This window comes from Anarhichas minor, unplaced genomic scaffold, assembly GCF_050575085.1.
Source record: "Anarhichas minor isolate MPS153535 unplaced genomic scaffold, ASM5057508v1 ptg000041l, whole genome shotgun sequence".
NCBI lineage: Eukaryota > Metazoa > Chordata > Actinopteri > Perciformes > Anarhichadidae > Anarhichas > Anarhichas minor.
Window position 1 is genome coordinate 5,263,142 of NW_027466487.1, and position 20,196 is coordinate 5,283,337.

A 20,196-nucleotide genomic window follows, 5' to 3' on the forward strand; every position below is an offset into this window, starting at 1 on the left:
AACATTCCCTGCTGGTTTACTGTGTGTGGGTGTGTATGTGTGTGTGTGTGTGTGTGTGTGTGTATGTGTGTATCATCCCTTTTATCTTATAATTCAACAGAAATGGGTGAAAGGTCCTTCAGAGTGGAATTTTCCCCAATTCTCCTCCTCAACGCAAACCAGATGTGTGCTCCTGGCTGACCCCCCCCACCAACCTCCCTCCCTCCCTTTGTTCCCCCCTCCTTAAAATGCTGTGTCTGCATGTCCCTCCCTCATATCGTCTGAGGCCAGGCTTCAAGGATGGCCTGTGCACTGCTGCTGCTGTCCCTATGGGCTCTGACTGGAACCGTGTCCCCGCAGGCTCCAGGTAAGCCCTCTGACTCCAGCCGTCACTCACACCTGGGAGAGCGCTGAGCCCTGCATACACAATGAACACAGCTGGACTATCACCAAATACTCTGGACTTTCTCTCTGCATGCGTTGTTGCTCTGCAGATTCTATTTGAATGTAAAGACCATCATGTAAGGGCTTGGGACTGGGCAAAATGTTATAGTTTGGATTGCTAATACCGTACAATACATGGGTAAGTCATTTAAGTATGTTTTCTGTGTTTTTTGTTTTCGTTGGTTACTAATTATGGGATGCTTGATCTGTGTTGGATCATTGGAAATGAGGAGGGGTTACAGATCACTCCTATGCACTGATCCTGTTCAAATATGAGTTACATTTTTGACAAAGTTACTTATCTGAGAAAACACACTAAAAACTATTCGCAGAAGTAAGGCAACACGCTCACTTTCCTGAAAAATAAAAACAAGATAGCCGTATGGTGAAGAGCAACGAAGCCTGCCATCTAAATACTTACTCATCTGGCAACCTGGGTGGCAAATGTTTGCCCGGCCACCCACACTGAATTCACTTTCCTTCAAACAGAAAACAAAGCAGAGTTGGCAAACAAAATCTCATTAGAGCCCTTAGCGTTTTACGAGGGGCCCATGAATGGAGTAGAAGCAAACAAAGGAACAATCACTGTGATGGTGTGTGTGGTATCACAACAGGGTTGTGTCCAGATAGACTTCTGGGAGAGGAGAGCAGGAGGACGTGTCCTCGGCCCTGCAAAGCTGACGGAGACTGTGGCAACAAGCGCCAGTGCCTGTGTGACGGCCAGTGTGGTCTCAGCTGTGTGGCTCCAGGTAACTATTTGTATGCATGTGTGTCTTCAGTTGTCACTGTGAACACTATTGTGGGCTCAGTCATTAAAAGTGTGTGCGTGTGTGTGTGTGTGTGTGTCTAAACGCAGCTGTGGCAACATACATCTGTGTGTGTTTTCCTGGGGAAAAAAAGCCTTGGTCGTGCACAAAATCTGGGCTCAGAGTGTCAGTGCTGAACCAAAGCTTTGTATTATGCCTGCGCATTGTAAAAGTGTTCATTGTGAATGCATTCAGTGTAGTTATACAGCCTCATTAGTGTCCTTTTAACAACCCAGCACATTCTGAGATTGTCTCTCCTCCCTCTGGATTGTCTCTTTTCTCCTCAGGTCGAATTTGTCCCTGGCCTCTGCCCCCCAGTGAAAACTCAGAGGCTCGTCTCCTCTCTCCCACTCACTCCTTTTCCGCCCTGCTCGAGGTGCGCTGCAAGCCAGGATTCACGTTGCCCAACGGCTTGGATGCCACTATTCGCCGTTGTCAAGGTGACCGACAATGGAGCGGGGATGAGCCCATCTGCACAGGTGGGTTTGAGTTCAACAGAGAAATGTTCTCTCTCGCTTCATGTCAGGTTCATAAAAGTGCTGCTGTGGTATTTGTTACTTTCTCAAATGTAATATTGTGTCTCTGTTCTGTAACGGAAGCAGCAGTCATATTGCATGTGCACAGTTTATGAGTTTAGGTCGGTGATGTGGGCGAGGATTAAACGTGGCTTTTATTGTGATTTTGTGTTTATGCAAGGCACTCAGACAGAGAGAGAGAGAGAGAGACAGATAGAGAGAGAGAGAGAGAGAGAGAGAGAGGGAGAGAGAGAGAGAGAGAGAGAGAGAGAGAGAGAGAGACAGAGACAGAGAGAGAGAGAGAGAGACAGAGAGAGAGAGAGAAAGAGAGAGAGAGAGAAATATTCAGGAATGAAACTCGTCTGTGGTTGTGTGTGCCGGCTGAGACATTGCACAACTGGGACCGATTCTCCTCATCACCATAGCAACCGGAGCTTTAGCTGTTCATATTGGCTGTCGGAGGATTTTACAGATGAACTGTTAATTGAACTGTTAGTTTAAAGAGGAGAGGGAAGCTGAACACACGCCTGTGTGTGTGTGTGTGAAGATCACATGGATGCCCGAGTGGTGTTTGTATGTACACCACAGCACAGTAATCTACATTTTATAATCTATAATCTATATGTATGAAACTATATTTGTTCATTCTGTGGACCATGTTATATTATCAAGTCTACACTTTGACAAAATTAGACTCTAAAGATGTATTCAACTGTAGACTAATAAACTACTCAACATGTTACTATATATGGAATAAGGCAATACAATACAAAAACCCTATTATTCATATCAAGATGAATCACAACTTCTTGAACACAGTTTCAATAAAAATCTAGGATTATAAATTCATTATAAGCGTCACTCTTGTCGTGTCCAACCTTGTGTTTGCTAGAGATCTTGTGCAATATTTGAATTGACCTAAAACTGACACGTGACCAGCTTTGATTTAAAGATGCACTTGTGTCGGCCAAAGGGGCCGGAACAGAGAGGTCAACACATCTAAACAAAAGCATGAGTTGGTGACAAAGGACACAAAGGACTTCCAGTGTTTGAAAGTTCATTTACAACCAAAGTACCCCTGAGCCCTGAGATAATCATGTGGTTGAATCTTTCAAATTTCTGTTGGTCTAAATATAAAACAAAAAATAATCTGAATAAGTGGCCCACAAAAGGCAAAATGTGTTCTACCGCTCTGCAGCCTTATTACTGCCTTCATGTACTGCTGTGCCGTAGGGCTGCACAGCAGTACACGAAGTATAGCTATCAATACTTCTTAGTATCTCGACTCATCTCATCCACACACAGTTCAACCTGACATCTCTGATCAAAACAATAGAATTTAAGCTCTATAGGTCTGAGCCCTGCATTAACCAAACGCCATGGAGCTACAGTAAATATGCTTTCTTAGGAATCCTCAACCCAGCCGCTTCTCACCCTCCTGATTTTGTATCTTTTCAAAGATGTTAAATAAGGATACGAGTCTCAGCTCTCTTTCTCGTAGAGTGTATCCTCCTGCTGAGAGACAGGCAGAAGGTAGGTGGGTTTTGAACGTGTGAGAGCGTTTGTATTGTGTGTGTCCTTTGCATGTGTGTTAGAGTGTGAGTCGAGCTCCTTCATGCCTGTTGAGAGGCAGTGGGCGGCCGATCACTGTCAAAGTGGCACAGAGCGGGTGTGAATGTGCGTCTGCTGTGAGTGTGTGTGTGTGTCTGTGTGTGTGTGTTTATGGGAGGGCGGTAGAGAGGTAGATTTTTTTCTGTATACATTAGATGTGTATGTGTGGGGGGGCGGATTGCACATGTGTAAGAGTTGTGTGTGTGTGTGTGTGTGTGTGTGTGTGTGCGTGGGCGACAGATCACAGTCAGGAGAGTCAGAGAGCTCTCTTGCTCATGCTGCTCCAGGCCTTTCTGTTCCCTGCTCTCTTCTCTCGTCCTCTTTTCCTCTCATCTCTTTCTCCTCTCATCCTCTTCCATCTGAGGCCTCTGATAAGGTCTCTCTCTACAATGAGAGCCAAGGACAAGCATGCAGCCCGAGGCTATTTAGTTTGTGGTGCGTGCATGCATCTGTGTGTGTGTGTGTTTGTGGGAGAAAAACACAACCTTTTACATATTTGGTCGCAATCGGATAGCTGTGTATTTAACATTGTGGTTCTTTCAAACTCACTGTTTTGTAGTGTTTTTTTTTTTTAAAGATGAATTTGATATACCTGCTTCATAGCAGTTTGGTGCAGCAGCTTGTGTAGGTGGCAGCAGTAGAAGAGGCAGGAGAAGGGCGATATGTGAAAACAGAACTGAGCTTCAGGCTCTCATCCGCAGCCAAACAAGACTCGTAACTCTCCCTCTCCCATAGGTCCCTTTACATTTTTATATTAACGTTTCTCGGTTACAGATACCTAAGACAGCCCTCAGGCAAGAGCTGCCTCTTCCTTTCAAAGCCGCGTTCATCTCCGAAACCCCGCGCTTGATGGAGCTCGGGTCGCTCCAGCCTCTCTCCAAGCACCACTTTTGATATTTATATTTCCACAAGCGTGAGGCACTCGAACCTCCAGGAACGAGCAGTGCCAGGTGTTATACAATCACAGATATATAGCTGTGAGCTTCACCTGCTCATCGAACTTTGATTTATTACCTAAGAAGGGTTATTTTAACTTAAATAGAACAAGACATGGAGTCAAATGCGGCCTTCCTTCCTCGTTGTCACCTGCACAATCACATCCCCACCTGTCAGTTACATGCTGATTCTAATGTGTTTTCTGTGTTTGTGTAACATTCATTCGATTGTGTTCACGTCTTTGAATCACAAATTCACATTAAATGCACGCTGAGTGTTCTCTCTGAGGAGCTTTACACACATCACTGTCACTACAGGGCAGTGGCGCAAGAAGCACTCACATCCTTTATTTAGTAAAAGTAGTAACACTACAATATGAAAGTACTCCAATACAAGTAAGACATAAGTGTCAACAGCTATAAAATATTATTATTAAGTATTAAGATTATTAATTTGAGTTGATTCATTTGGATAGTCTCAGGCAAAGTAAAGTATCTAAGAATTGTACTTTAGTACATCACTTGAGTAAATGTACTGAGGCACATTCCTCCACTGCTTTGGGGAGATGCAACTTCTCTGATAAAAATATTATATAAAAGTACCTGAAGGCTGGTCTGACTGTTTTTCTGCTGGTTTGAGTATATTTTTTTCGTCAATGCAGGACCAGTACTTGCACTGAGGTATTTTTAACAGTACTTTCACCGAAGCAAAGGACCTGCCGATAAAGTCTTCAACCTTCTGTTCTTCTTTCACCAACAGAGAGTCAGTCTCCTGAAGAACCTGCTGCTGCCCAAACCTGCCCTCTGCCTGAGGACATCGTCAACACCTTCAGCATCCAAGGCGACGCTACAGCAGGAACTTCCATCCGCTACACCTGCTTTTCTGGGTGAGAGATGGGGGACGATGGGAGGTTAAGCGAGTGCGTGGGCAGAGGCTATGAAAACCTAAAATGATTCGAAGGTACAAATGGAGGAAGTGAGAAGACGGGGATGGAGTGTGAAGATGAGGCATGAAGCGGAGGGATGGCTTGAATACAGGAGAGCTGTGATAGATGAAGTATTCAGATACTTTTCTGAAGTAAAAGTACCAATACAACATTAAAAAATACTTTCATTTTAAATCCTACTGAAGTAAAAGTGCATTACTAGTATGAGCTAAATGTACCTAAAGTAATAACAAATAAATAAAAGTAGAAAAACGACACATAGCATTTGATCTGACATTGTCAGTTAATACTGAGGTATTAATGCATTATGCAGAATTTTACTGTTGTAGCCGGTTGTGGTGGAGCTTTCAACTATATACAGTTTAGCACTTTAGTCCAGTGAATCCACACCTATAGTTCGGCACCATTCAAAGGCTCACAAGATAAATCTGAGGAGTCATGAAATGATTATTGTTGTAGAAAAGAAGAAAAAACTAATTACACAAATCTGCAATTCATTTTTTAACTTGTACACAATCTTTTCTGTTATGGTGAAAGATTGAATCATGTTACTTCTTTGGGCCTGTCAAGGAGCCCAAACTAGAGACTGCTTTATCGTAAGAGGTCACAAGCCAATTCGGTTCAAAACCTCTGGTTTAATCTTTAACACTATGTTGTATTTTTATAAGTGTATCATATGTTTTTTTTAATGTAATCTGGAATGTAACTAATAACTATAGCTGTCAGATAAATGTAGTGAAGTAAAAGTTAAGTATTAGAGGTATAAAGTAGCATAAAATGGAAATACTCAACTAAAGCATCTCAGAACTGTATTTAAGTACAGTACAGTAGCTACTTTCCACAGCTGTGGGAGAGGTGTTGGGGAACGTTTAGTGATTAGCGATGAATGGCAGGGAATTCATTTTGATCTCCCAGCTGACGATCTCTCCATTGAGCTAACTAGGTCATTACAGTCTATCTTGTATTGACTTCCTTTTACACACTGACTCATCCACAGGATAAGATGAGCCCGAGTGGATGTGTCAGCCAGAACTGAGCACACAAAATTCAGACACTCTGAAAGAGAGAGACAGAGTGTAAAAAAAACATTTACACCTTTTTTTTTTAATCACTTTTTGTCCTTAGCTGTCAATGCTGTACATTACACGCTGCCATCTGTCTCCATCACTCTCTTCCCTTTCTCCTGCAGGGCCGATATAGTGGGGAGCAGTGAAAATTTCTGCCAGGATAACCAGACCTGGCAGTATCCTCACCCCATCTGTAAAAGTAAGCGCACTGTATCTTGCACTGGCCATGTGTGTGTGTGTGAGAGCAGGTATGTGTGTGCATCTTTCAAGGTTAGCGGGAGAGAACGGTGGTTGATGTGTGAGTGAATGCACTGAGAGACTGTTCACTTGGTAGGGATGTTCGTTCATTTGTTGTGTGCATTACGTTCACGTGTTCATGCAAAAGAAGAAGAAGAATGAATTAAAGAAGGAGACAGACACAAACACACAAAACCCATCAAGTATTCACCTTTCAATACCTACTGCTCCATTTCATGGTTCTTTTCTGCCATCTTGTGGTCAAACCTGGCATTGCATGGCCTTCTGTTGACAAGGAAGATAAGAGCAGAAAAAAGGACATTGTTGCAGTTTCAAATATTCCGGTTTAAAGGTGCAATATACAGGTTTCAGACCGGTAATATAGCTGGAAACAACTATTTACTATGTAAAGATGTAGTGGAGTAATCTTAACCGAGCTTCTCTTTGCTTTGTTGACAAAGCCGGGTTGGTCACATGTGCTTTTAGCTGTTAACGCCGTCCTGAACGACGGCATCATCGCAGAAGTGTAGCACCCAACCTCCGGTTCCCCCTCCGCTAACACTGTTAGCTCTGCCAGAACTTTTGCCGTATTTTGAAATGTTAGCGCTGTCAGCACTGTTAGCGTTGTTAGCTCCCAATCTCGTATAAAGCACTGTTTACTTTAAAACCGGTAAATAAGGAGCTCTCTATTAAAAGTTTTTAAGATTAGTGGATCCCCTGAATAAACAGACGGATGATCTGCTCCTCTCTAAGAAGTGTACTGCCAGCCTCCTCGAGAGGTGGAGCAGGGCTACGTGGTGGCTGTCCAGAAGACTGAATACGAAGTTGGCTTTGACATTCACTACCTCTGTAAAAAGAACTTCCTGCTGGATGGACCCCAGAAGGTCACCTGCCTGTCGAACGGAAGCTGGAGTGCATCACCGCCATACTGCAGAGGTGAGGGATGTTTTATTGTTTTAGTATGCTTGGGACAAGTTTAAATAGGTTTTAAATAAGGATGTATTCAAGCCAATAAAAAAAGCTTCTTGCACATGCCATTGCAATTTGCATTATACACATTTGTCCTTGATACTAACAAGAGTCCACATACAAGCAAGAATCAACACAGCATTTTGTATTTGGTGCTTATCATACTTTCGTACCTCGTTGATCTTTCTCACAGCTCGCTGTCTCATCCCTGCTGAGCGAAGCCGCGTGGTGATTGGCGGAGTGAAGCGCTGGTCGTTTGACGTTACAGATGCCATGGTTCCTCACGGGGAAAATGTGACGTTCTACTGCAGACACCCTCGCAAGCAGTGCAGCTTCACCGCAACCCAGACCTGCTTTGATGGAAAGCTGCAGCCACCAGCCTGCTACCTTGGTAAACCTTGGACCTCCCACACAGGCCTTCTTGTTCTGTATCTGTTTCAGCATGTCAGTCAGAATAACATTGACTCACATTATTGACCGTTTTGCAACCTGCACCTTGTCTTTGTTCTTCAGAGCCCACATGGTTGCAGTTTAAACTGTTCCCTCACCGGCTGGTCTCGGAGATTGAAGCGTGTGAGCCTAATGATGTGGAGTGAAGACCGTGACCCACTCATGACACCGTGTCACTATATGAAACGCCTCCTGACACTCAGCATCGCACAGTCCCCGCAGCTTTGCTTAAACTACCCATGCTGTGATTGTGGTCCGTTAGACGCTGACATATTTGTGGCTCCCTGTTGCTTGTGGCCCTTGTCCCTCTCTCCTGCATACTATCAAACAAATTATAATCTGCAAACCCCTCAAGAATTACCTTGATCCTCCTCCAGCTTGAGCCAATGCATCCATGTGAGGATGTATGTATAATGCATGAATACATGCTATATCACTTATGCTTGTTCACGTAGCTTAACCCATAACGGCTTGACTCTGTGATATTTCACTGTGTGATCTTTCTTTTCCTCTGTTGACGCGTCAAGTCTTGAGGCTTGTAAGTTTTTAATGATGTGAAATAAAGTAATATCAAATTGGTTTGGTGCCTGGCTTACTTTAAGTCTACATGACACACAAAGTCCTACAGTGTGAGTTCAAGTCCTGCTTCCTCTCTACGTTTCTCTGGCGCTGCCTCCCGCGTCTCTGACTCTCAGGCGCGCAGAGAGCCTTCCTCCGCAGGCTGCAGGTTCAACCGTACTCATAGGCTGAACATGGCTACTGGTCGGACCCGGTAGGCTGCGACACCATAGCAACTCCCCTTGACCCCTCCCTCCCTCGGCATTCGCAGCATCACCCTTTTACACTGCACAGTCATATTTGGTCCTCCGGAAATATCCACAGCACGGGTAAGCCAGTCCCTATGCAGCGAGTGTACGGGGTGGAGTAGAGTTTAAAATACAGTTTTAAACGTATCGGAAGAGCGTCCGGCGCGTCCTCCGCCGGCTCTGACAGCAGAGCTGCAATAAATGACAGCGCGCCGGGAAAGTTTGTCCTGAGGCTGCCGGGTTGCGCTCTCGGTGTCTCGGACCCTCGACTCTAAAATGGCTGGCTGTAGGTCCGAGGAAGCTCCGGTGCAACGGGAAGGATCCGTTCCACACCGCGACTGTCTGTAAATATACACGTTTCTCTACTCTCACCGACGCGTTATCGACGGCGTTGTCCCAGGTCCGAGAGCTGTCAGGGCGCACACGCACCATAATAATATTGGCATTTCGGACCTAGGACTGTGCGTAATGGCGTCCTCCACCGTTCACCTCGGTTTACTCCCAGACACATTTTAGAGCAGGCTCGTGTTTGCAGTATGGATATGTTTCAAGGCGTTTTATTATTGGTGTTGCATGTGCGTGATAGAAGTGGTAGGAGAGAGAGAGAGAGAGAGAGAGAGAGAGGGAGGAAATGCTATTTCGCTCACATCAGTCGGACCCTCCTGTGTTCCGGCGCATTTCCCTGAATGATAGGCGACTCCGGTCGACCCCTCGGTAACAAATCCGCTGAGCTATAATTTCGGATCATACAAGTTAACCAACACAAAACCACACGGTGTGATGTTGGGGACGGGGTAAAAGGGTCGCTCATCATTTCGGACTGGGGAGTTGGGGGCTCAGTGCCTCATGTAGCCTACAGGCTGCTAGTAATATCACATCTGAAGATCAGTGATTATTAGCTTTTACACTCAACTTGACCCCAATAATCACCACTGAGACTTTGAGTTGTTCCAGCCATCCCAGAATATTCTTTTAATTATTTTCATTTGATACCATGAACTGTGCTTATGTATATCCTAATTGTGCTACTCTAGAGTTTCTAATTATTTTTTTTATTCCAATCTTATAGAAATATAAATGGGTATGCCCCAAAATGGATTCTCAGTTGGCTTCAGTCCTGACCAGGGGCAGCCTGGATGTCCAAAATGGCAGCCACTGTGCAGAGGGATCAGGGCCAGTGACAGAGGTTTCTTTGGACTCAAAGGAAGAAACCTCACCCTGTACTGTACCAGGTAGCCTCCAGCCGTGCCCTGATGAAGCAGCAGTGACCATCAGGCAGTCTGCACCATCTATCAATGGGAATAAGCCAGAGGTGGGCGGGACTTCTAAGCCAGCCTCTCAGGAAACAAGTGAGATCGGTGTGTTCAGACAGCCAATCACAGTGAAGACTGGCGTGCCTGTGTTACGCAGCCGACCAATCAGACTCAAAATTGTTGTTCCCCTACGGTGCAAGAGGCCAATCACAAACTCTGCCATCAGCCTGACCAAAGACTTTGCTCACTCACATTTTAGAAGACCTGTGTCGGTCTCAGCTGGAGCAGAAAAAACAGGTAAAATCCTAATTTCTGCTGTTAAGAGTGAAGAAGAGATCAAAGAAGTTACTTATCATAAGACTGAGGAAGCTAAGCCAGAATCATTCCATGAGGAAGCAATGTGCAAAGACAAACATGTTTCGGGTGTTAAAATCATTCACACTGATGGGTCAGAAACTCCTTTAATTTCAAGCACTAATGCAGTTAAAATATTGAGCCTGAAAGGGGTTAAAGAGGAAGCTACAGAGAGAAACATCGAGGAAAATATTCCTCTAATTTTCAAAGCTATGGACTTGAAGTCTTGTTTGACGTTTGACGAAATGGGAATGGAGGAACAGACGGAACCACTGGACCTGACTTTGCCCAAGAAAAGAGAGAGTCGAGAGAGGAGGTGTGATCGCTTTCTGGATGACTCTGGCTGCGAGAGCTCGTTGATTATGGAGGTGGATGAATATGAGGGAGAGGGAGACAGAGATATAGTAGAAGAGGACGATGATGGTGAAGGAGAGGTCTCTGTGCCGCGTATGGACGGCACAGATACCCTTGAAGACTCTCTCCTGTCTCCCTCCTTCTTCTCTACCTCTGTCTTTACCTCCCTCTCCTCTATAGACTGTGACACTAAAAACTTCCTTCTCATAGACGACAAGGGAATACCGTACACGCTCAATCCAGATGGACTCAAAGTGCCACAAGTCGATGCTTCAGAGGATCAGGTAGAAGGATCGGGGTCACCTCAAATGTCCACGTTGGCCGATCCTAGCCTCAGCCAAAGTTCAGATAATGCACTAAATGCACCTTGTGATCATCTTTACAACTCACCAGCCCCTGCTGCGGATTCTCCATCAGTAAGTGCTGATCAAACGAAACCTACAGAAGTCTTCACGGGTTTGATTACAAACTCAGAAACCTCCGACGCCGCGGAGCCAACTGTTGAAACTGTTCAGGAGGCTAATGCTGTTCTATCAATCCCCACTCAGCCCATTCAGATCCTCACTAACCCTTCTACTAACACTGCTTTTCTCCTGCTGTCGTCCTCGTCTTCCTCACCTCAGCTCTCCTCGGCTCGGGTGGGTCTCTCGCTTCCCCTTACAGTTACTCAGACCTCCCCTGGTGCTTCCAACCCAATGTTCCTCCTCCTTTCATCCGTACCCTCTTCCTCCGGTGACTCTGCCTCTACCTCCACCCCGATCGCCGTCCTCGACCCTTCGACCGGTCAGTTGTCCCAGATCATGGCGTCCTCGGCCCCCGTCTCCCTCCCTTTGCCCCCCAGTCATGTCAGCACTCTGGGATCACCTCTGCCCACGCTGTCCCACCCCGTCATCAGACTGAGCCCCAACAACCCCCCTGACATGCTGTCGGGAGTGACCAACGTAAACTCTGTTCTCACCTCTCTGACCGTCTGTTCGCCCTCTCCTGCTCTTCAGAACGACCGTCGCAGTGCAAGCCTTCATTCTCAAGTCAGCCCTTCCGATTCAAACCCTGGAAGTGAAGCCATATCTGCTGAAGGAGTCTCAAGTGAAAACAACAAGCCATCAACTTTTACAGCATCCTCTCCGCACCCCCAGTCTGCTAGTTTGACCTATGAGGAGGCCCAATCACCAGCCTCCGAGCCCAGATTTGACCCGTCTGACCTGCACTCGGAACATTTACCTCTGGACGACCATCTCTACTTCTCCAACGCAGCTGCTCCTCCCTCCCCTCCCGTCGGACCCGTTCTCCCCTCTGATAATCTCGACCCGCTGGATCCTCTATCTCCAGAGGGGTCGCCCAATGACATGGCTGCCCGCAGGGTGCTGTACTGCCAGCTGTGCCCGCGGGTCTTCTTTTACCTCTCCGACCTTGAGCGCCACGCCATCACGCACTCGCAGAAGAAGCCTCACGTTTGCCAGCAGTGCGGCAAAGCCTTCAAGCGCTCCAGCCATCTGCAGGTCAGTTGCAAGCTAATTATGAGTATAATTTCATCGGCAGTACAAGTAATAACATCAGTCACTTGAACAGATGTCACTAACTTGTGCACTGACTGTTAAAACTGAAATAACTTATTTCTTGGTTACTCACGTGCAACAGAAACGAGCTGTAAACACAATCACCTTATTTAAGTAGATATGTTAGCAAACAGTTTCTCATTTATACATCCAGCAGACATGGATTAATCAATGCACATGTTAGCATTGATTTGATGTTTGTGGCTTATGCATAAGCTCAATATTCACTCTCATTTTGCTCTGGCTTTCACCAGCTCCTGGGGGAAATATGTAACTCTTTAGCTGCTAAACGCTTCACTATGTTCAGCAGCTAGTCTCTGACTTAGTCTGTCTGTCGTTTGGTGCTGAGCAGGTCGTGCGCAGTGGGTGTTTTAGAGCTATTTAGCTGAAAGCAGCCGCCTGCTGCGACCGAGCACGCTGCTGTTAGAGCGGTGAGAGTGAATCGCAACAATGAGCTGAAAGATGCTACGAAGCTCTGCAGAGCTGAGGTGTCGGCTGATGAGCCTTGATGGGTTGATCACTACAAGCGATCGCTCTCATATACAAGCAGTCATGTGATCCATTGATTATAGGCACTTTTGATAAAAGCGCTGAGCGATAGCTTCACAGATTTCTGACACGTTTACTGTTTTCGTTAACAGAGACACAGGCACATCCACACAGGCCAGAGGAACTTCGTGTGCCCCATCTGCGCCAAACGCTTCAGGGAGGCCGGCGAGCTCCAGCGCCACCAAAGGGTCCACACCGGAGAGAAACCCTACCAGTGCCAACTTTGCCACACGCGCTTTGCCGAGCGCAACACGCTGCGCCGACACACCAAACGCAAACATCCTTACCACCAAGTAGCCATGGAAATGCTGAACGAGAGAAGGGACAGAGGAGGAGGTGTCGGATCCGGAGTGCAGGACGAAGAAGAGAGCGCTGAATGGTACAGCTCCACTGTGTCTAATTTGGAAAGCTCAGAGTCTGAGATGGAAACTTAAAAGAGTTTTCTGCAGATGGACTCCAAAGTGAAGGGGAGGAGGGTGATCATATGTAACGCTGGTTAAACACTAAACCTTTCTCATTTATTAACACTAAAAAAGGGAGCACTTGCAATATTTATTTCAGTGTTTTGAAGCTAATTTATTTATATGAATGTATATTATTCCCATTCCATGTGGTGGTCAACACTTCAGCCAGTCAAAATTGATTTTGACATTAGGCTTTCCTGTATGAAAAAAGTTGCATATATGCATATGCATATGAAATGGGAAAGCTCATGCTTGAATTCGTGGTTTTTCTGTGAGTTCATAATATTAGTTAGACTGCTAACGTGCCCCCCATGAAGACGCATTCCCATACAATCCATTATAAAACCCTCAAGTGCTCCGAAAAGAAGGATAACTTATTTATTCTAAAGGATCCTCTGCACTAGCTGTGTATATAAAGAGTACTTGTAAGAGCTGCACTTCTGCACTATCTTATGTGAAAGATGTAATCTATCTTTCCTACGTCAGAGACACTGTGAGTCATTTGCACTTGTTTTATTTCAATTCACTTTTTTTTACATTGTGATGGAAAACGCTTTATCTTTTGTTGCAGCTGTATTTTAATTAACTCGTCATGTGAGAGTTTGACCAAATGTTTTTGAGTTATTCTAACAAACACTATATTCAGAATTTTGTTTTTGTTTGATGTGAATTATGTTAATTTATTTGAATTAAATTGTGTCAACTGTAAATGATTCTTTGTACCAGCCTTTCTTCCACGTTAGTGTGTCTTTTTCCAGATGTTTAAATAATTGAAGTATATTGGACGTGTCTTTTCATATTAATCACATACATCTCTCCTTGATAATGAACACTAGGGCCATATCTTCCGTCTAATTTAAGTTGATCCTCAGAGATAATTCTCTTCTCTAAGTTAATCACCAAAGATGAGACCTGACTTCACATGGATCTTTGTGAGAAAAAAAAAAATGAAGATACCTGATATATATCTGCTGGACTGCCTCCAGAGAGTAATTGAGTTTGTAAGACCTCTGTTTTTTTTTTGCACACTCTCAATTTTCTGCTCCATTTAAGCCACCGGGCCTAACAGAGCTCGGCTCAAGATAAGTTATTAAATACTGGATCGCTCAAATGACCCGAGTGGGTCCTTGTGGCCGACCCTTTTCCTTATTTCTACGCTGGTCATCGTGCGAATAGAGATGCGCTGGCGTGCTGAAAGGCCTGCGCTATAAGCTTCATTCTACTTTAGTTCGGCAAACTCAGTTTTATAGGCTCGGTTGAAGGAGAGAGGTGTGGAGGCTGTGAAGAGCAAAGGTTAACCAAGCAGAGAATGAAGAATGTGCTGCTGAGAGACCGTCTGTTTTTGGAGATAGTGGAGACTATTTGCTGTGGTAAAACTGAAAGAGCAGATGTTTAATGCATATGTTTCTGTAACTGTTTTACCTTTAACTGACGATATAACTGTATAGGGATTCTTGTTTGTTACAAGTTTTTGATTTTTGGTCCACAAAGGAGTCACACAGAAATGATAAATAATGCAGTTTAATACAATTACCATTTTCAGCTGTCGTTGTCAATTACTCATTTAATGGAGGTTTTAAATTTGTTCAAGTTTATCTTAAAACAATGCTCAGATGCAACTATGCTACTGTCTAGGTCTGAGTTATTGGTCACTGTTATTGTTCCTCTTGTCCACATTGGCTGTAACAGGATCCCCTCCTTATACAATTTCAATGTACGAGATGGAGGGAAAAAAATCCACAATCACAGTTCAGTTCAGCTGAAGCTCATGTAAGTCGTATAACGTCCGAGTTTGACAAAACAACACAATTGACACTTACTGAGTTCCACCACAACTCAACAAGCAAACACTGATCTGTAGCTGTAACACATTCCCACTTTATTTGACTTAAGTCAGACTGTTGAAGCTGCATATTAGCTTTCGCTGAACTGAAGAAGTCCTTTTTGTACAAAAAAGGACTGTGTTTTGTCCCCCATCTCTTCCACTGGAGACACGTTAAGAAGGAATCTCTTCAGGGCCAGTATGGACAGGAGGAATGATGACAGCACCAGAGTACTCTTCCAATGAACATTGAGTATATTGAGTGAGTCATATTTTTAAATATACTTGACAAATGTGAACATATCATCTACTATCTATAATCATGTTCGGGGATTGTGGGAAACGTTGCAAATAAGTGAGCACGTCTGTCATTGAATTTACAAGATTTTTCCATCAATTTGATGAAATTCCAGAATTCAGGTTTGGTTCATTTTTGCCAACTTTCTATGTATATGTTTTTGTCTTTGTTTAGCACCTTTCAAACTGATCACCTGATCACCTGATATTCATGGTATTCATTTTCAGCACAAACTCAGCCATCAGTCAAGTATAAAGCTGCCATGAGCCCAAAATACAATGGCTAGAAAAATATGCAATTTATTTGTGATAATTTCCTTAAATGTTTAAGGTTATAACAAATATAGTTTCACTATTTACACACACACATACAACAAGAAAATACAATAAGTTAAACTATATTACAGTCGAGAGACTTTATCCAGACTGTATGCAAATCACTGAAAATATGAATAATTCCCAGCTTTTACATTTTTTTTCAATACGACATGTATGAGAGGAAAGACCCACATCAGCACTTTCAATTGCTTTTTCAAGCTTGTCTCTTCATTATATATAAATAAAGTTAACTATAATGAAAACATTTCCATGTGGTTATTTTGCCAATAAATAACGTGAGACACATAATAAATCCCATTCACCTCGATTGAAGAGGTTAACCAAATTTCCCATTCATTTCACTCTGTTACCCTGCAATGTAATGCAAGCATCACCTGATTGATTGGTTAATTAATTACAGTATTCCCCTCCTCATTGGCCCTAACTAACAATCGCACCTTCTTGTTGTAGACGCTCATTGAAGTGCTGCGTACATATTGTTAAGGTCACTCTGAGGATTCAGCCATTAAATCAATGCTGTTCTGTCAGCAACACAAACACGATTCTGGTCCCCTAATTGACACCACTGGACTGCTCCATCGCTGAGCCTACAAGGTCCTCAGTGCATGATGATGATGATGATGAATATTCAACCGGCCGAGTGTGTGAGATCAGCAGTCCAGCTGGAGATGTGTGTGTGCAGTACAGTATAGTGTGTGTGTGTGTGTGTGTGTGTGTGTAGGGTTGGTAGCTATCCAGATGACACACAGCTTCAAAGTGCAGTGACTGACAGACAGATGGATGATGGACAGAGTGCAGACAGCAATCTGTGTGGTCTGTGTGGTCTGTGTGTTTGAAACCGGCCCGTGTCTCTGTGTGTGTGAGTGTGTGTGTGTGTGTGTGGGGCTGATGTGTTCGTATTGCGTGAAGTGGAACAGGCAGCAGGGCTTCTGAGTGGCACGAGGCACATGGCCAAGTGATTGAAGTGATAAAGGTAGAGGAGGAGAGGAGCGAGAATAGGCACAGTGATGAACGACCAGGGAGAGGCAGCAGATGTAATGAAGTGTGTTAGACTGGTATGTTTCAGCCTTTTACTCTCTTTGATACATTCGGCACTTTGATAGGTTTGTTGTATATCCGCTCTGTTGCATCACACACGTCCCATTAATGCCACTGAGAGCCAACATGATGGAAAGCTAAACTAACCATGGAAGGATTTCTTTTTTCTTCTTCTGTCGTTGCACAGTTCAGCCATGAGAGGGCACACTCACACTTACGATGTGTTGCATGTACTGGCTCATTCCCTATGCTGCCTCTCAGCTCTCTCAAATGGTGGAGGGATACTTATACCAGGGTGAAAGGCAGAAAACAGTGAGCTTGGGGAGAGGGGAGAGCTGGATCCACATTCAATCTCTGCTGTTTCAGCAGCGAAGGAGGCAGGTTTGACATTAATATGAAAATCGCCCATGAATATGCTTTTATTCCAAGCTTTGTGCTTGTGATGCTTCCTATAGCCTGTGGGTTGCAGGGTCCTGTACATAGAGAGTCCAGAATTAAACAGAGAAATATGATATTTCACAAGGGAAATGTTAACAGCGTGCAAGCCTCTTCGCTCACCAGACACAGTGCGGGATTAACACTATGAAATCTGTATGTGTGTTGGGGAGAGAGAGTGTGGGAGGGAGGGGGAGAGAGAGAGAGCGAGAAGAAGAAGAGTAACAGGTGTTATGCAGAGAGGGAGTCCAGGCTTTTGAAGAGAGGGTGTGTCTGTGGAGGGGGACCAGAGGAATAAGCAATTACATCACCTTTCCCTCAATAACACGCCATGCTGTCAGTGCAGTGAGTGTTTGTATGTGTGCGTGTGTGTGTAATGCATTTACAGGACATCAGAGAAAAAGCTGTCAAAGGTGAGATTCTATAATGACAAAAACAAAGCACACATACTGTGCAAATGGCACAAAAGAGCCATCCGTCTATAACCATGTATTAAATTTAAGTTCCCATTCATTTTGTGTTCCATTAGTTGTTCCATTTTGTTCTATGGCAACCGTAATTGGCCCACGCGACGCTCTCTCTGCCCTGTGTTCTCCGATTAGTGGCTCTCCTTGTCAATCTTTCTTTCCACATCAGATAAAATGGCAGCAACCTCCTTGTTTCCCCGTATCAGCTCCAGCCCTCCTCCTGTCCCCCGTAGTAAAGACTTCCCCAAGTGTTGCGGCCTCCCTTCCTCTCCAACTTTTGCTGTCCCCTCAGCCTCACCCTTCTCTACCTCCCCTCTCTGTCTCCCCCTCTCTACGACCTGCTGAACCAGCACACGCCGGCTTGTCTGTCAAATCGACAGAACAGGTGCTCCAGCGACGACCTCACTTCCCCCACCTTTTTCCCTCTGCAGCCCTAAGGCACACGCGCACACACACACACACACACACACACACACACACACACACACACACACACACACACACACACACACACACACGTAGAGAGCATGCACACAGGCAAACTCTCCTACATGTTCACTCAAGTTGCTTTGGAAGGTTGAGGTGAAACTCGGGTGATTTTCCTTGGCACCAACGCTAATACATACTGTAAAGTATATGCTGACGGACACTGACTTACTGACCTGTGACTCTCAGTGGTGTCACACACTCACACACGCAATACACACACACGTACAAACAGTACTAAATCACTTTAAGAGGGTGACCCAAAGGTGTCTTGACAGGAGCATATGAGCCTGCAGTCTTGCTGCAGAACATGATTTGATGGGAGTCCAAAACACTCCCGGGCTTTTCTCGCTGCCTTGTACTAAACTGACTCTTTATCCCGCTTCACTCTTCTGTCACATCACGTTATGTGACAATTCTGCTCCTAACATTTACGAGCCGGCCTTATCAGTGTGTCTACTTTTTTTGTCAAATCAGTCAGCAGATAACAGAGTGGGAGTCAATGGCTGTTTAAAGGGAGGGGAGGGGAGGGGGGCGAGACCATGGAGGGGGAGGGGTAATGTTTGACAGTCACTCACAGTTGGCACCAAGGATCCAGGATGCTTTGGGGCGGATGGGAAGAGGGGGCAGAGAGAGCGAGGCAACGGTAGTGAGGGTGAGTTTCTATCGGAAGGGGACGAAGGAACCACTGATCCTTTCTTCTCTTTGCATTTCACCTTTAGGGGAAAGAAGAAGTGTAGAAAACGGGTGAAAGGAAACAAAAAGGATATGAAAAGAACATGAAAGAAAGGAATCGTCATTAAACACACTACGAAGTTCTTTCTTTCCCTCTCTTCCTCCATCTCGCACCTCTCTCAGTTTAATCTTAAATCCACTCCAATTTCCCCAGAGGGAGTCAATTCTCTCTTTTCCTGTAAGTATTCTCTTTCATTCTACTGCTTTTATTCTCTCAGTGTTTTGCCTTCTTGGGCCTCAGTGCCCTACTGAGAAATAATACCTGTGCCAGACACTCAATCAATTGCTTGTTATTTGATTGCATTAATGAGTGAGTGGCCTTCTTTTTGGACTCATATCGTAAATAAGTGAGGTGTGTGTGCATTTATGGGATTGGGAATAGGAAGGGCACTGTTGTGATTTAGAATGCATAACCTATTCCACAGCACGTGTGTGTGTGTGTGTGTTTGTTTGTTTGTGTGTGTATGTGTGTGTTTGTCCATTCCCTTCAAACAATCTTCCTTTGGGTGTTGTGTGGCTGGCCAGTTCAAATCAATATTGTTAATCGGTTATGTGTTTGTGTTTTCGTGTGTGTGTACTAATGCAGCTTATGTAGATTCCCAGCTCTCCCTGTTTGAGAGGCGGCTCCACTTCTTTTAGTGCATGACACATTTGTCTGTGCTGCTGTCACTGTATAAGTGTGTGCGTGATGCTGTAGGTGTCGCGAGGTCATGTTTTGTCTGTCACAATCGGCGTCCTCCGGCCCTGACGTCTCAGTTTCTGCTATAGGGCCCCTGTCACCGTCATGCTCCTCCTCTTCCTCTCTTCCTCTGGCTCCTCGCTCCATCCCTCTAAAAGCCTACTTGTCTGTTTAATTCTCTGTGTTGTTAGTTCTGTCTCTGTGGGTGGGCCTCTGTGACTCTCTGTCTGATTATGACAGGCTGTCTACAGTGAGGCCTGCTGTTGCCAGAGCAGCTCACTGCAGTGCTCAGTCCGCCTGTAGGTCTGAGAGGCTGGCTTTGCGTCTCTATTTCCCCCTCCATCTATCTCCGCTGTGCTTTGTGTGCCTCTATCAATATCGGTTTGTGTCTATCAGTGGATTACCAAGCATCTGTCTCTCTCACTCCCCTGCTTCCTCTGCTCCCCTGCAACAGTGAGAGACAGAAGGAGAGGGGTCCATTCCTCCTGGTAGAGTGACACCAGGAATTTCCTCTCTCTCCTCCCCCGACCTCCCCTCCACCATGACGCTACTGGCCTCTGAGCGGTCTCTTCTCATCCGGAACAAGTTCCGCTCAGGTGAGG

At 45.0% G+C, this 20,196-nt stretch overlaps 2 protein-coding genes across 2 annotated transcripts; both read left to right on the forward strand.

Moving 5' to 3' along the window:
• Positions 1-279: 279 nt before the first annotated feature.
• Positions 280-8,539, forward strand: ntd5 (ntl-dependent gene 5). Its single transcript, XM_076109689.1, has 8 exons — positions 280-346; positions 969-1,172; positions 1,517-1,708; positions 5,051-5,177; positions 6,427-6,503; positions 7,295-7,477; positions 7,704-7,901; positions 8,024-8,539. Exons 1-8 carry the CDS (start codon positions 280-282, stop codon positions 8,104-8,106), a joined length of 1,131 nt encoding a protein of 376 aa, XP_075965804.1. The 3' UTR covers positions 8,107-8,539.
• Positions 8,540-8,822: 283 nt separating this feature from the next.
• Positions 8,823-14,006, forward strand: LOC142969456 (uncharacterized). The gene is made up of 3 exons (XM_076109365.1): positions 8,823-8,847; positions 9,836-12,226; positions 12,925-14,006. Exons 2-3 carry the CDS (start codon positions 9,860-9,862, stop codon positions 13,264-13,266), a joined length of 2,709 nt encoding a protein of 902 aa, XP_075965480.1. The 5' UTR covers positions 8,823-8,847; positions 9,836-9,859; the 3' UTR covers positions 13,267-14,006.
• The last annotated feature ends 6,190 nt before the right edge of the window (positions 14,007-20,196 follow it).